At 42.9% G+C, this 16,083-nt stretch overlaps 1 protein-coding gene across 2 annotated transcripts in view; it reads left to right on the top strand.

The window, feature by feature from the left end:
- Nucleotides 1-8,306: 8,306 nt before the first annotated feature.
- The window catches only part of midn (midnolin), a 32,828-nt gene continuing 25,051 nt past the window's right edge, over nt 8,307-16,083 (top strand). The window contains exons 1-4 of one of the 2 annotated variants that reach the window (XM_014216313.2): nt 8,307-8,598; nt 11,617-11,844; nt 13,862-13,949; nt 14,177-14,239. In XM_014216313.2, coding sequence (XP_014071788.1) covers nt 11,624-11,844; nt 13,862-13,949; nt 14,177-14,239 — 372 coding nt within the window. In that variant the 5' untranslated portion in view covers nt 8,307-8,598; nt 11,617-11,623. Of the gene's footprint in view, nt 8,599-10,972; nt 11,845-13,861; nt 13,950-14,176; nt 14,240-16,083 lie in introns of those variants that run through there. The other variant, XM_014216312.2, reaches the window with a different exon arrangement.

Genomic DNA, 16,083 nt, shown 5'->3' with positions numbered 1-16,083 from the left:
TCCCACTGCCTTGCCGTGTGATTCAGGAGAATATCACCGCTTGAGAACAACAAGCTGTGAACCAACTGAATCTGGCTTCTCTCACTCTCATTTGTTTGTCTCTGAAGCCGGGGGCGGCCCGCTGGTGACTTTGATAGACTGAAATGCTGCTCACCCACACATTCACACTGTCACACACTCCCACGCACATACACTCATACACACTGTCTGTCACACACACATCTGATATCCAATGTGAAATGTTTACGATCCACCCACACCACTCCATGTATGCTCTCTTGTCAAGAAACTATTTCCTGTCCAGAAGTATGTGAGAAGTTACCATATAGTAAATACTGTATACGTCTGTTAATAGGCCTACACATGCTTATCCTACCATAGACTATCTGTATGGCTGTGTTGCTCTGATCTTATAATCCATATAATAATGTTGGCAAAGGGTCATGGCGCAGCCGTAAGAGATAAGGTAGAATGAAAGGAAAATATCACTCCCTCTGAAAAATGCTTCTCAGCCAATAAAATGTTTTGCCTCCTGAGTGTAGGACAGGCTGTTTGTCTGATTATGAAAACCAGTTTCTTACTGTCCTGCAAACACTGCAAACACTGTGGACAACCAGCATATAGATGGGTAGCCTATAGCCTCAGATCTTCAATATGATCAATGTTTCTCCATAGTGTGTGTGTCTGTGTGTACTGTGCATTCAAAAAGTATTCAGACCCCTTGACTTTTTTTTTCGCATTTTGTTACGTTACAGCCTTATTCTAAAATGTATTAAATTATTTTTTCCCCTCATCAATCTACACACAATACCTCATAATAAAAAAAGTGATAACATTTTTTTTTTTTTTTTACAAATGTAGAAAAATACATTACAATGATATATTTTACTTTATAAGGACTGAACGCTAAGGCTACCAAGCTTGCTAAGACAAAGAGATACAACTTCAATTAGCACTGACGTGAAGCGAGAGGTGTCGAAGCCTTTGAGCCCAACAAATGGCAGGCTACCCCACCCAGATCCAGAGGCCTTAAAGCCCCCTCCTGCTGTTCAGAGACTGGCATTTTCTACAAGAAATCTGCCTCCAGAAATAAAATCTTCTCCCAGGTGGGTGTGACACCTACTCCCGTTGCCTGCTGCCCTGCTGCTTGGATTCCACCTGGCGATCTGTTCACCGTCTGCCCTGGTTGTCTCCCCCTGTCTGGTACAGGTACCCCCACCACACTTCCCCCTCTCTCCCAAGCTTTCGCTCGCCTCCAGCACACAGGCACTGTTGGTGCGAGTGACTCTGAACTTACAATGGCTAGCCCCAAGTCGTTATATATTATATATTGCTATTTGACTCATGACTCCTGCATGCTTTGTTGACTACGAACTTTCTTTACCCAACGGTGGGACAGACTATGTTTGTTCCCACACTTGGGACTCTGACTCTCTATTGGTTACACAGACTTTTGGCCTCCCATCCTATTCTAACCACCTCTCGCCAGCTTTGTATTCATGTTACCTGATGAAACTGCTGTACAATATGATCTTGTTGCCATCTGATGCACATTCAGTTGTTATAAATCAACACTGTAGAGCTCTCCCTGTTCTCTGCCGTGCCTTGATTGTATTACTGTTGATGATATCTGGAAATGTGCATGTACACCCTGGCCCATCTGCTGTTGCTTGCCACAATTCTGACTTGTGCTCTGATATCTGCTTCACTGATTTCTGCTCTCGTTAAAGCCTGGGTTTTCTGCATGTTGACACTAGAAGCTTATTACCTAAAATGGATCAATTGAAAGTATGGGTTCACAGCTCCAATCCAGATGTGTTGGTCAGTACTGAGACGTGGTTAAGGAAGAGTGTTTTGAATACTGATGTTAACCTTTCTGGTTTTAACATTTTTCGGCGAGACATATCTTCCAAAGTTGGGGGAGTGGCAATCTTTACCAAGGATAACCTTCAGTGCTCGGTTGTCTCCACCAAGTCTGTCCCCAAACAATTTTATTTGCTGGTTTTATGTATTAAACTTTCAAATAGCTCTTTGTTGACTGTTGCTGGGTGCAATCGTCCTCCATCATCACCTGCCTGTACCCTATCTGCCCTAAGCTCTCTCCTGGCCCCTTACACTAAGTCGGAATTTGTCCTGCTAGGTGACCTAAACTGGGACATGCTTAAACCACCTGACCAAGTCCTAAAGCAATGGGACTCCCTAAATCTTTCTCAGATTATTACCAATCCCACAAGGTATGACTCCAAAAACCCAGAAAAGGCTATTCTCCTTGATGTTATCCTCACAAATAATCCTGATAGGTATCAGTCTGGTGTTTTCTCTAATGGCCTTAATGATCACTGTTTTACAGCCTGTGTTCGTAATGGCTGCTCAGTGAAACGACCTGTCCTGATTTGTCATAGACGCTTGCTAAAAAACTTTAATGAGCCTTCCTTTATGAACTGGCCTCTGTAAAATGGTATAGAATCAGCTTGTTCCACTCTGACGAAGACGCTTGGACCTTCTTTTTTTTATATTTTCAGTGGTATTGTTAACAAACACGACCCCATAAAGAAAATGAGAATTAAAAACAGGTTCAGCCCCTGGTTCTGAGTTACTCCACCTCAAGAATTGCGCACACGTATACTCAGCCTGACTGGCTCTCGTTCAGGCAAATGAGAAATAAGTGCACTCAGGCTATCCGGAAGGCCAAAGTTAGTTACTTTAAGGAACAGTTCACTCTCTGTGAGTCTAACCCCAAGAAGTTCTGTAAAATGGTTAAAGATCTGGATAACAAACCCTCCTCACAGATGCCCATGTCCCTTAAAGTTGATGATGTGGTTATTACTGACAAGAAGCACATGGCTGAGCTCTTTAATCACCACTTCATTAAGTCAGGATTCCTATTGGACTCAGCCATGCCTGCTTGCCTGTCCAACATTTCCTAATCTCCCACCCCTTCTAATGTGACTATTCCCGATGCTTCTCCCTCTTTTTCCCCTGCCCCGCTACAAAGTTTCTTCCTGCAGCCAGTCACTGAGTCTGAGGTGCTAAAGGAGCTCTTGAAACTTCACCTCAAAAAAACATCTGGGTCAGATGGTTTAGACACCTTCTTCTTTAAGGTTGCTGCCCCTATCATTGCTAAGCCTATCTCCGACCTTTATGTCTCTCCTTTCTGGGGAGGATCACATTGCTTGGAAAGCAACCACGGTTCATCCTTTATTTAAAGAGGGAGTTCAAGCTGATCCTAACTGTTATAGGCCTATTTCTATTTTTCCCTGTTTATCAAAAGTGTTGGAAAAACTTGTCAATAATCAACTGACTGGCTTTCTTGATGTCTACAGTATTCTCTCTTGTATGCAATCTGGTTTCCACTCAGGTTATGGATGTGTCACTGCAACCTTAAAGGTTCTCAAGGATGTCACCATTGCCCTTGATTCTAAGCAATGTTGTGCTGCTATTTTTATTGACTTGGTCAAAGCTTTTGATACGGAAGACCATACCATTCTTGTGGGCCGGCTAAGGAGTATTGGTGTCTCTGAGGGGTCTTTGGCCTGGTTTGCTAACTACCTCTCTCAAAGAGTGCAGTGTATAAAGTCAGAAAATCTGCTGTCTCAGCCGCTGCCTGTCACAAAGGGAGTACCCCAAGGCTCAATCTTAGGCCCCACGCTCTTCTCAATTTACATCAACAACATAGCTCAGGCAGTAGGAAGCTCTCTCATCCATTTATATGCAGATGATACAGTCTTATACTCAGCTGGCCCCTCCCCGGATGTTGTGTTAAATGCTCTACAACAAAGCTTTCTTAGTGTCCAACAAGCTTTCTCTACCCTTAACCTTGTTTTGAACACCTCCAAAACAAAGGTCATGTGGTTTGGTAAGAAGAATGCCCCTCTTCACACAGGTATGATTACTACCTCTGAGGGTTTAGAGCTTTAGGTAGTCACCTCATACAAGTACTTGGGAGTATGGCTAGACGGTACACTGTCCTTCTCTCAGCACATATCAAAGCTGCAGGCTAAAGTTAAATCTAGACTTGGTTTCCTCTATCGTAATCGCTCCTCTTTCACCCCAGCTGCCAAACTAACCCTGATTCAGATGACCATCCTACCCATGCTAGATTACGGAGACATAATTTATAGATCGGCAGGTAAGGGTGCTCTCGAGCAGCTAGATGTTCTTTACCATTCGGCCATCAGATTTGCCACCAATGCTCCTTATAGGACACATCACTGCACTCTATACTCCTCTGTAAATTGGTCATCTCTGTATACCCATCGCAAGACACACTGGTTGATGCTTATTTATAAAACCCTCTTAGGCCTCACTCCTCCCTATCTAAGATATCTACTGCAGCCCTCATCCTCCACATACAACACCCGTTCTGCCAGTCACAATCTGTTAAAGGTCCCCAAAGCACACATATCCCTGGGTTGCTCGTCTTTTCAGTTCGCTGTAGCCAGCGACTGGAACGAGCTGCAACAATCACTCAAACTGGACAGTTTTATCTCAGTCTCTTCATTCAAAGACTCAATCATGGACACTCTTACTGACAGTTGTGGCTGCTTTGCGTGATGTATTGTTGTCTCTACCTTCTTGCCCTTTGTGCTGTTGTCTGTGCCCAATAATGTTTGTACCATGTTGTGTTTCTACCATATTGTTGTCATGTTGTGTTGCTACTATGTTGTGTTGTCATGTGTTGCTGCCTTGCTATGTTGTTGTCTTAAGTCTCTCTTTATGTAGTGTTGTGTTGTCTCTCTTGTCATGATGTGTGTTTTGCCTTATATTTATATTTAATTTTTATATTTGTTAATCCCAGCCCCTGTCCCCGCAGGAGGCCTTTTGCTTTTTGGTAGGTCGTCATTGTAAATAAGAATTTGTTCTAAACTGACTTGCCTAGTTAAATAAAGGTCAAAAAAAATTTAAATAACTTATTTACATATGTATTCAGACCCTTTGCTATGAGACTCGAAATTGAGCACTGTTGCATTCTGTTTCCATTGATCATCGTTGAGATGTTTCTACAACTTGATTGGAGTCCATCTGTGGTAAATTAAAATGATTGGACATGATTTGGAAAGGCACACACCTGTCTATATAAAGTCCCATTTTTGACAGTGCATGTCAGAGCAAAAACCAAGCCGTGAGGTCGAAGGAATTATCTGTAGAACTCCAAGACATGATTGTGTTGAGGCACAGATCCGGGGAAGGGTGCCTAAAAATCACTTCAGCTTTGGCGGTCTCCAAAAACACAGTGGCCTCCATCATTCTTAAATGGAAGAAGTTTGGAACCACCAAGACTCTTCCTAGAGCTGGCTGCCCAGCCAATCTAAGCAATGGGGGGAAAAGGGCCTTGGTCAGGGAGGTAACCAAGAACCCAATGGTCACGATGGTCACTCTGACAGAGCTGCAGAGTTCCAATGTGGAGATGGGAAAACCTTCCAGAAGGACAACCATCTCTGCAGGACTCCACCAACCAGGCCTTTGTGGTAGAGTGGCCAGACGGAAGCCACTCCTTGGTAAAAGGCAAGGAGTGGCTTCCTAGAGGAAATCTGGAGCTCTGTCAGAGTGACCATCAGTTTCTTTGTCACCTGCCTGACCAAGGCCCTTCTCCCCCAATTGCTCAGTTTGGGGAAGATCTGGGGAAGCGTACCAAAAAGGGTACCAAAGAAATCAGGGGAGAAGGGCCTTGGTCAGGGAGGTGACCAAGAACCGATGGTCACTCTGAAAGAGTTCCAGAGTTCCTCTGTGGAGATGGGAGAACCTTCCAAAAGGACAACCATCTCTGCAGCACTAAAAACCACAGCGAGATGACCCAATTCCTGCTGGTTGAGTCTCCGCAGGTTCCCGTGGTATTGGTATTCTCTTGACTCCAGCGACACAATCCCTCCATTGAAGCTCAAACTGTTTTGGCATAGACCTGGATAGTAAGACAGAACTCTGGAGGCTATCTCTACAGTAGATTGCAATTCCGCCCTCTTTAGCAGTTCTGTCTTGATGGAAAATGTAATTGGGGATGGAAATGTCAGAATTTTTGGTGGCCTTCCCAAGCCAGGATTCAGACGGCTAGGACATCAGGGTTGGCGGAGTGTGCTAAAGCAGTGAATGAAGCAAACTTAGGGAGGAGGCTTCTGATGTTAACATGCATGAACCCATGGCTTTTATGCTTGCAGAAGTCAGCAAATGAGAGCACCTGGGGACACACAGGGACTGGGTTAACCTCTACATCACCAGAGGAACAGAGGAGGAGTAGGATGAGGGTACGGCTAAAGGCTATAAGAACTGGTCGTCTAGTGCTTTGGGAACAGAGAATAAAAGGAGCAGATTTCTGGGCGTGGTAGGATAGATTCAGGGCATAATGTACAGACAAGGGTATGATAGGGTGCGAGTACAGTGGGGGTAAACCTAGGCATTGAGTGACGATTAGAGAGGTTGCATCTCTGGAGGCGCCAGTTAAGCTAGGTGCGGTCTCCGCATGTGTGGGGGGTGAGACAAGGGAGCTATCTGAGGCATGTTGAGCAGGACTAGGGGCTCCGCAGTAAAATAAAACAATGAGAGCTGCCCTAAACAACAGTATACAAGGCATATTGACATTAGAGAGAGGCATAAAGCAATCACAGGTGTTGATTGGGAGAGCTAAGACAAAAATGGGTGAGACAACAACGGGTAAACAGCTAAGACAACAACAACGGGTAAATGGCGATAAATGGGCAGAGAGGGTCAGTTAGCTACACACAGGGCCTGAATTCGAGGCTGGGGCCGACAAATAAACAAAATGAAGTACCGTGTTAATGAACAGTCCAGCAGGCATCAGCTGTGTAGCCGAGTGATCACAGGGTCCAATGAGGAGACCTTTGGGGAGAGGGCCATTCTTCTTACCAAACCACATGACCTTTGTTATGGAGGTGTTCAGAACAACGTTAAGGGCAGAGAAAGCTTGTTGGACACTAAGAAAGCTTTGTTGTCGAGCATGTAACACAAAATCCGGGGAGGGGTCAGCTGAGTATAAGACTGTATCATCTGCGTATAAATGGATGAGAGAGCTTCCTACTGCCTTAGCTATGTTGTTGGAGCTAGGTTTGGGCCAACTATTTTTTGGTTTGTTCAGGTAACACTTGGACCGAAAAGTTGAGTAAACAAAAAAAGGCAGTTACTTATTAATAATTAGTTGAAACAGCTAGATTTTATTTTACAGTGCAGCAGACAGCGGTGCTTGTTTCTCATCCTCCCCTCTCTCTCTCAGTCCCCCCACCCCTCCTTCTCTCTCTGGGCTGGGAAGAGGCTTACTCAGCATGCTGTGATGTGACTGAGTCGTGATGTTTGGGACTGTGACTCCCTCAGAGTCGTCCCACCAGCGTCTACACCTGTGGGTACAGGTTCAACATTAAAATGCTTTGGCCTCACTTGCCTCAACAAGACTAGTGAGCATAAGAAAATAAGGGGCATCAGGTATATTGAATCACACAACTGTGTTTCAAACAATATTGGCATTTTTGTACAGTGTGCTCCCATACTTTAATGATTTAATGTGAAGTGTGTTGCGATATTAAATATGCCTACACTTTAAATAAAGTTGGATTGGATTGGATTTGATACTGAAACAACACATGAATGAATAACAATACTTATTTAGCCTACCATATACTGACTACACTGCAACTTACTGCATCAAATCTACTGATGGACTTCATGTAAGGGTTTATTGACAAGTCTGCACACAAACTGACATCTACATGTACCACGTGAACAATGTGGGACTTGTATTGATGTATATTGAATGTGTAATAACTGTGTCAAAGTCCGATTCCTGGTATAATATTGCCATTGTTTGATGATTGCCAGGTATATTATCACCTGCAGAACTGGTCATTTGTTGAAATAACTTTTGTTTATTTGTATTCAGGTGAGTTTGTAACCATGCACTGTGTTTTCCTACACTGGTTGCCAAGAGATTTTTTTCTTCTTTGAATGTTTTCTTTCTTGTCGTCAGCCGATGGTTACACCCCTGAAATCTCTATACTTCATTTACTTTTTGTTAAGGTCGTATGTCAGTTGAATATGATTTATAAGGACCTTGTCCTTAGAGGGATTAAAGTTCTTACCCTTGTTTAGACTACCATAGAGGCACTCCCACAGAAACCCTACCAATCCCGTGAAGCGATTTAAACCTTTGCGCAAGCACATTCTTTCCGATAGTGGAGAACGAATCAGGCAGCAGGTCTTGGAAAGGAACTCGCATGTGAGGAGGAATTCCGTGGCTACCTTAAATCACATGCTGACATATCAAGAACCATACACTCCACCCATATCCTAGACCTAGAGGGCTTGGATAAGAGGTGCCTCATCACCCGAATTGTGCTTGTAATACAAAAGACACCGATGCGCAAACATCACACTGGTATTTTAAGACACTCAAGTGGTAAGCAGGAGGAATAGGCTACAGAGTTGGTCCTTACTACAGCGAAGACTCAGATTTGTCTGAGAATTTACTGTCACAGTGGATGCTAACATATCTTTACTGGACATACCTGTGTTTCTCAGTTTGGGAAGATTTACATGCGAAATCTGGGGAAACGGGTTTGAAAAACAAAAGCTTTAAAGTTCTCGCCACAATAATTGGTAAGTTCCATTCCAACTTTGGAATCATGTCAAACCTATAGTCATAATTCATATTTGTATAATGTGGTAAATGATGATTCTATAGTTTTATTAACTTTGACTCAAAGGGGCATTCTGCAGTTGCTACATTCATTTTTGGACTTGTAAATGAAGGATATGTACCCATTGATTCTTGAGGAATATAACTTATAAATGCCTCATGAGCTCAGTTCAACTGTCCTACCCCATCAGATCCCAACATAAACACAGTAAATGTAAACAAACACTATATAGCTTCAAAACACGGTTAAAACTATAATTGTGACATGGATGGTCAGTCCTTGCATCCAGAGCTCTGTTTATGAATTTGAGCTTGGTTATATTTCTCCAGCCCCGTCACTCAGATTTTTACCCAAACAGGTGCAGGGAATGGCTTTGTTCATGTTTCTTTATCTTTGGAAATTTATAAGCAAAACCATTTTTTGTAATGTTATAAAAGATCACCTGAGGCACGTAGGCAATAACTGAAATGAATTTGTTTAGGCTACATGCATCACATTTCACTGTTATTTTGCCAACTTTTAAGAGTTTTGGAAATTATACAACTACATGTAGGCTATGCAAGATTCAATTGATATGTCAACTGATGCTACCTGCCATCTGCAGACAGTAACAGCGGTGGTTATCACTGACCTATAGGATAGCTGATGACAGCACCCATAATGTCAATATAAGCAACACAACCTACCTCTCTTTATAGACATCAAGCGCAGTCTGTGATATGATATCATTAGGCTACACCGACTCTCAGTCAACTGTACCTATACTCAGAGGGTCATTACCGGTAGGCTAGCTTACTTCTATTGTCATGGGGCGGCAGGTAGCCTACAGGTTAGAGCGTTGGACTATTAATTGAAAGGTTGTGTGATCGAATCCCTGAGCTGACAATGTTAAAAATATATATATATATGTCGTTCTGCCCCTGAACAAGGCAGTTATCCCACTGTTCCTAGGCCATCATTGAAAATAAGAATTTGTTCTTAACTGACTTGCCTCGTTAAATAAATAAATTACAAATTTGTTAACACCTGCAACAATAGGCAATGTGTGCTTCAACATTGATGCCTTCTTGCCTTTCCTGAAAACAATAAGATTCAGATACGATGTTGTAACCAGATTACAGCGCCAACAACCTATTACAACAGGTATGTAGACCGCCTAGGTCCCAGGGGTCAACAGGGTTGGGATTCACCTGTCAAATTCAGCCTCCCAAAGTGCCCACATTGACCACTGGAGGGCGAGCGAGTATCTGGTTTTATTCAGCGCCCTTTGTCGATATTTGCCCTACATAGAATACACATATTTCTCCCTTTACTGTACATAGGTTAAGGTACATCTGCCATCTGTTCGAACATTTTCTCTTATGGCCATGTAGCCCAAGCCAGTGAGATTTTCCAGGAGGAAAAATGGAGAAAGCACTTCTCTGAAGTAACCTTGATATTTAGCAGTTGACAAGCATAACTGTCGCCCAAGTATGGTATGTGAGTTTATGTTGCAGAAAAAAATGGTATGGGCTTTCAGAGAAGTCCAGTGGATAAACACATGGATAGTTTCTAACCAGTTGGCAATGCGCAATTACCCGTAGGCTGAATATCCGGTGGATCTGAGTAGCAAACATGGGCTCTTTTTCTTGTAAAGCTGATTGTAGGGAATGCATGACGTAGGAGCCGAGCCCTGTTTGCCACCAGTGTCCATATTCTTTCCCGAGAACATCTCAAAGATCTGATGCCGAACCGCACTTCCTGAAGAGAATACCCGGTCTAATGTGTTATTTGCATTCCGCGCGCGATTACCTCCTAATGGATGTGGATGCAGCAGAGGTTAGAAGGAAGGAAATGACGTCAGCACTGTACTATAACTGATGACGATGACAGCCAACATGTGAAATTTGAGATTGCGCAACATTGAATATACTTAACATAGTTATAGGATATGGACAATGTGGCAACCTACAGGCATTGCTGCCATTGTAGTCTGCATAACCTATAATAAAACGTCATCCTACATTTAAAGTCCTACCCACATAAAGCATCTATGTAAGAATATTACATAGTTTGTTTTCATTACAGCAGCCTTTAGTATAGGATTTGAAATTCCACCACTTATAGGGCTATATGTTGTGATTGTAATATATTATGAATGGCCTAAAATTGCCTGAGTGGGCTGAACTATCGTATTATTGCGTGACGCTCCAAGGCCTAGCCCCCTTCAATCCGATTGGTTTTTGTGACCAAAATGGTGTGGAAGAGAAAAAACGAGACATCTGTCCTCCACGTGGGTGTGAATCTACTTTTGCCATTGGTTTAGATCAACAGGACTTCTCTTGTGATTGGGTAGAATGCCTGCGGACTGTAGGCGTGTTTTTGTCGTGGTGGAAGTGAGCTACTTTGTGACAATGCTCAGTGTAGATTTTTCATTGGAGCTGCGGTGGGCATGGGTGCGCAGCAGAGCTTTACTGTATTAATCTTATGAGGCTTTTGCATTCTGTAGGTCTTATATTTGGCTTCAAGGCAGTTTTCAGTCCCATGCATTTAAAACAATAAGGACAGAAAGGTATAGCCTATATTGCGCATTTTCTCTCAGAAAGGCAATAGTACTAATTGATGGTCCTTGGCATATTTCCTGTGATACTAGTATAGCTGCCTGGCATTCATCCACCTCTGTAGCATTTATAAATCTGGAACATTTGGAGTGGAAGTTGGAACATCTCTTGAGCGAGCCGCATACACAAGAAAAGCGCAACAAAGTATTTCTCTATTAGACTCGTTCGGGGAATATTCTCATTATATAATCAGAAGAGGGAAAACTGGTTTATTCAGACTCGGTATACAGTGACAGAAAGACACCAGGAGAGAGATCCTATTTCTTTCTTTTGAATGCAAGCAGTTTCTCTCTCTGAAAACAAGGGACACTGCGTAAAGGGTCTGCTCTTTCTCTCCAACCCCGCTCCACTCGCCTTGTCTCCCCCCTGACCACAAGCTATCGAATGGACCAACATCCTAGCGCCCGGAGCTGCACCAGCCGCGGGGCTCCGTCCTGCGAGGCCGTCCCGAGTGAACCCTCCATGAATTTGTACATCCATTCCACAACCGGCACACGCTTCGAGCTCGCTCTTCCCCTGGAGGAGACTGTGGAAGGACTGAAGAGAAGGCTTTCTCAGAGACTGAAAGTACCAAAAGAAAGACTCACCCTTCTACATAAAGAAACGTGAGTACATCTATAAACATCAGTATATCCTACGGTCAAATGTTATGTGCATACATTATATAGTAGACTACATTGTACATACATTTGCTCTGTAAAAATCACTGATTTCTATTGATGTCTATATTTTGCATTTATTTAAACTGTAACACATTGTGGAGATCAAGAATGGCATAGGTTTCATATCAGCAGCACTATATTCAAGCTAAGCAGCTATTGACCATTAATAAAGCCGGCCAGTGCGGCAAGTATCGAATTACGCATGGGAGACGCACATTGGTCTGTCAAGGTTTGGAGCAGCATTTATGAGGGAGTCGTGGGGCACATTGCATTGCCTCCTTCAGCGTTCATTATACATACCATACCATTAATGATTAAATGTATTATACAAATGATTAACAGCTGAATGAAATGCATACAGTGCATGTTTACTTTATTTATCCAGCTGCCGTCTGTCTGAACATTGGATTTGGTCTTCAATACATTCACAATTATTTAGAGGCTTTGGGTTTAGAATCGAATTGATGCTATACGTAAGTGGGGTGCACAATTGTATTTATTCCATGGTTGGGGTTATGGGAAGATTAGGTGAGGGCGAAGCACAAGAAATCTATTTAATTCCTCCTCTTTCATGATCTATGGTTACACCCAGCTTTCTACAATCGCCTCTCACACCCAGGGAACGCATATGCATTGGGCTTTCGCTCACGTTTTATTACAAGGAACTCCCCTGGAGAAAATTGGGAGAACACGTATTTGCCATTTTGAATAGGGGAGCACTCGAGAACAATGGGGATAGTTTAATAACGCGTTACAATCTAGCGTTGCACTGTAATACATTTTTTATTTAAAGCAAACTGAAACTGTAAATTAGCTGGTTTTAAATTGATTCGGATTGTAATGCGTTAAATGACAATGGAGGGGAGGGGAGTTGGTATGTTAAAGGTGTCTTTGTACTTTCAAATCAATCAGTCGCATTGTTTTTTTGGCTTTTAAATAACAACCGTCCCATGGCTCCCGGTGTAATCGCCTCCAAATCACATCAGCCCTTAAAACCGAGAACCTTTTTTTAATCCTCTCTCCAAATACCTGCCGTTAAGCGCTGCTGACTGCCTTCCTTCAGCTGGAGGTGGGACATTTAGTTCACACTGTACTGTACAGTAGGCTTCTCACAACGCTTCCACTAGCCTCGCGTTTTTTCCACCTCCTTTTTGACATGATGAGGTCCTGAAAATGACCATTCAGAATGACAAATGACATGGCTATTCAGTAAATAGGTGTAGGCCTTCCAAGTGTTCCTAAACGCATTAGTTGTACAAAAATGCATTGTGCAGAAACAAATACCATGTTATGTCCAAACATTTAAATGCAAATGAGCACCCTATGGTTACATACCATTTCAATGTGTTGGAAAGTCTTTCCAGTTACTGTCATCAGAGAGCACACATAAACCTGTCTCCACCTGATGATGAGTACAGCATTGCATGCTCATGGTTCTCCAACAGTGAACATGAATGGACCAAACTAGGCTTTTTAGGGAAGTCAAATAGTAGGCTGTTAATTGAAACATGTTGTACAAATGCAAACGCTTAGGTCTATATCATGTGAATAAACACACACTATTCATAATTTGAAATGGGACATGTAATGTTTATGGAGAGGTCATAACCCTCAACTATCAGATTTTGTTGTCCTCCAAAAAGTTGTCATAACCTCCTGTCCAGCATCATGAGAGAAAATAGTCCTCTCCTTCAGGCAATGGCAGCGGTGTCAAATATCCAATGTTAACAGTTGTCAAGCCCCACTACTTGAGATTGAAATAGTGTATGACAGCGGATCAATATGCCAGCTCTCCGTCAAGCAGACTTTCATACAGGTTGTTTTTGTAAATACATTTTGAAGTCTCACCTAACTGTACAAAGGTTGGCGCTTCTGAAATGTGAATAGAATAATGTCAGTTAATCAGTTAAAATGCCAGTTTGACTGTAAACTAATATGCTTATTTATTTCTTCCCTTCAGGCGTTTGAGTTCAGGAAAACTCCAGGACCTAGGGATCTCTGATGGGAGCAAGTTAACCCTTGTACCTACAGTTGAAGCAGGCTTAATGGTAAGGATAATTATACACCTCATCTGTGTGTGTTTTGCTAAACGCCCTGGGGGGATGTTTGGGTTCAAGATAATGTGTGTTAATAGCATCAGACAGATTAATGTAGGTAATTAAGTCTGTGTTGATCTCCTCTCAGTCATCTTTGAATGCACAAGGCTCAGCCTTTCTCCTTTGTCTACTAAGGCTTACCAGGAAATAATGTTGCTCTTCTTCCTCTTTCTTTGAAGTCTCAAGCATCAAGACCAGAACAGTCAGTGATGCAAGCTTTGGAGAGTTTAACAGAAACTCAGGTAAGAACTCTCTCAAATAATGGTATTTAAGTGACCTTCATGAGAAGACCGTTCAGTAGACCTGCGTTGGAGATCATCTAATGATTACAGAATTGCTTTGACATACCGCTGGTATAACTTAAACAGATTGCCCCTGAAAAGAAGCAGTGTGTTTTAAAGTGCATGAGACCTGTTTGCATGTGAAGCTGGAGCAGTATAGAGAATACCTTATATAAGAGACAGGCTGCTGCTACACCAGACTCTTCCCATGTGTAATCTTAGCCTCTTAAACAAGCAAGCCCAAGCAAACCCCACCCAACATGGGCCTGATTGAGAGTGAAGTCACCCCCCCCCCCCTTCCTCTCTGTGCAAAGCCCTGACTGGCCCTCCCTTCTGGCTCTCCTCTCACCACAGAGACTCAGAGAGATGTTTCCAGGAAGCCAACACAGATATACACTTAACTCATAAACAGAGATTCAATTGACAGATAGGCATTTCAATCAATATTAGCCTATAGTTCCTGGAAGCATAGAATGCATGCATGAGAACAAAGTGGCCAAGTACTTGACGTACCTCTCTGGAACTGTTGAAATACAGCATGAATATGAGTCACTGGTTTGGTCTGAGTCACTGATATGATCAATACTGAAAGTAAAGTGATAAGATCTGATCTCACCTCAACCTCAGAGAGAGAGAGAGAGAGACAGCGATGACGTATTGTCTCAGCAGCTGACTGACTCAAGGTGTGCTGTGTCTCTGTGATGCACATAATAGTTGCATATGTCACTAATGTTAGATACGACCTCATTAAAATGGACTAGATGCACACTTACATTTTGAGGTTTTGTGTGACATTGAAGTAGCACGTTTTCTCAAGTAACATCAGATGATAAAGATTGAGAACATAAAGTCTTCTAGCAGGGCTGCTGGTAAAATCAAAAACTTTAAACACATGTCAAAACCTCAGTGTGGCTTCTCTCCCGCTGATATTTTTACACTGGAAATCCTGGCGTTATTGTGTGTGTGATCTCAGCTCCTAGCCTGCCTGCGCACAGCACAACGGTGACGACAGATGAGTGAGTGCGTTTGTGTGTGTGCGTGGGGGTTGGTTGGGCTGGAAGCAAGCCTTTATCATCATGTGTTACGACTTTGCCGGGTGGCCCACACTGACTGCTGTTTCCACTAGGCAAGGCTTTCCCATACTTCAATAGTGCCAACATCAAACAGTCTGTGCCCTGACTTTCCACAGCTCTGTATTCAAGACCTGTTGCCCTCGCCTCGGCTCTCCTCCTCTCACGGGGCAGGCAGGCAGCAGGAAAGGGCATGTACAGTAGTTAGGCCCTACAGTCATTATGAGTCACATTGGTAGGACTTCCTTCTTCATCAAGCCTGCCTCTTGTTTCTCAAGACTTTACTGTAAGAACGTGAGATGGTGGAACTATTCATGTCTCCTGGTGAGTCATTCAATATGCTCATATGCACAGCCAACAATGAAAGTTTAGTAAAGGAAGAAACCCGTATGAAACAGATTGAATGTGGGGGGTGTTTTATCTAGGAGAATTGATTCCCACTTTATAATTCATGAGGCGGAATGGGACGATATAGATTGGGGAGAGATTACAGATACCGGGTAAGATTAGAAAATAGGAACACAAGAGCTTTCCCGTTCATTTTCTCCTCCGACTTGGAGGCTATCAAAAATCAATCAATGCACTGAGCTCTTAAATGTGTCTGATAGGTTAGCAGATACCCCTACGATTCCAAAAATAGCCATAGGAATAAGATGTGGTGGCTAGTTGCTGGCTGGTAACATTAGGAAAAGTGGTAGGTTAAACGTCCCCCTCTGTCGCCCTCCTCCCAACTAT

Source organism: Salmo salar, chromosome ssa10 (genome assembly GCF_905237065.1).
Source record: "Salmo salar chromosome ssa10, Ssal_v3.1, whole genome shotgun sequence".
Taxonomy (NCBI): Eukaryota; Metazoa; Chordata; class Actinopteri; order Salmoniformes; family Salmonidae; genus Salmo; species Salmo salar.
The sequence above is the reverse complement of the archived record's forward strand: the minus strand, read 5'-3'. Positions and strand labels throughout refer to the sequence as shown.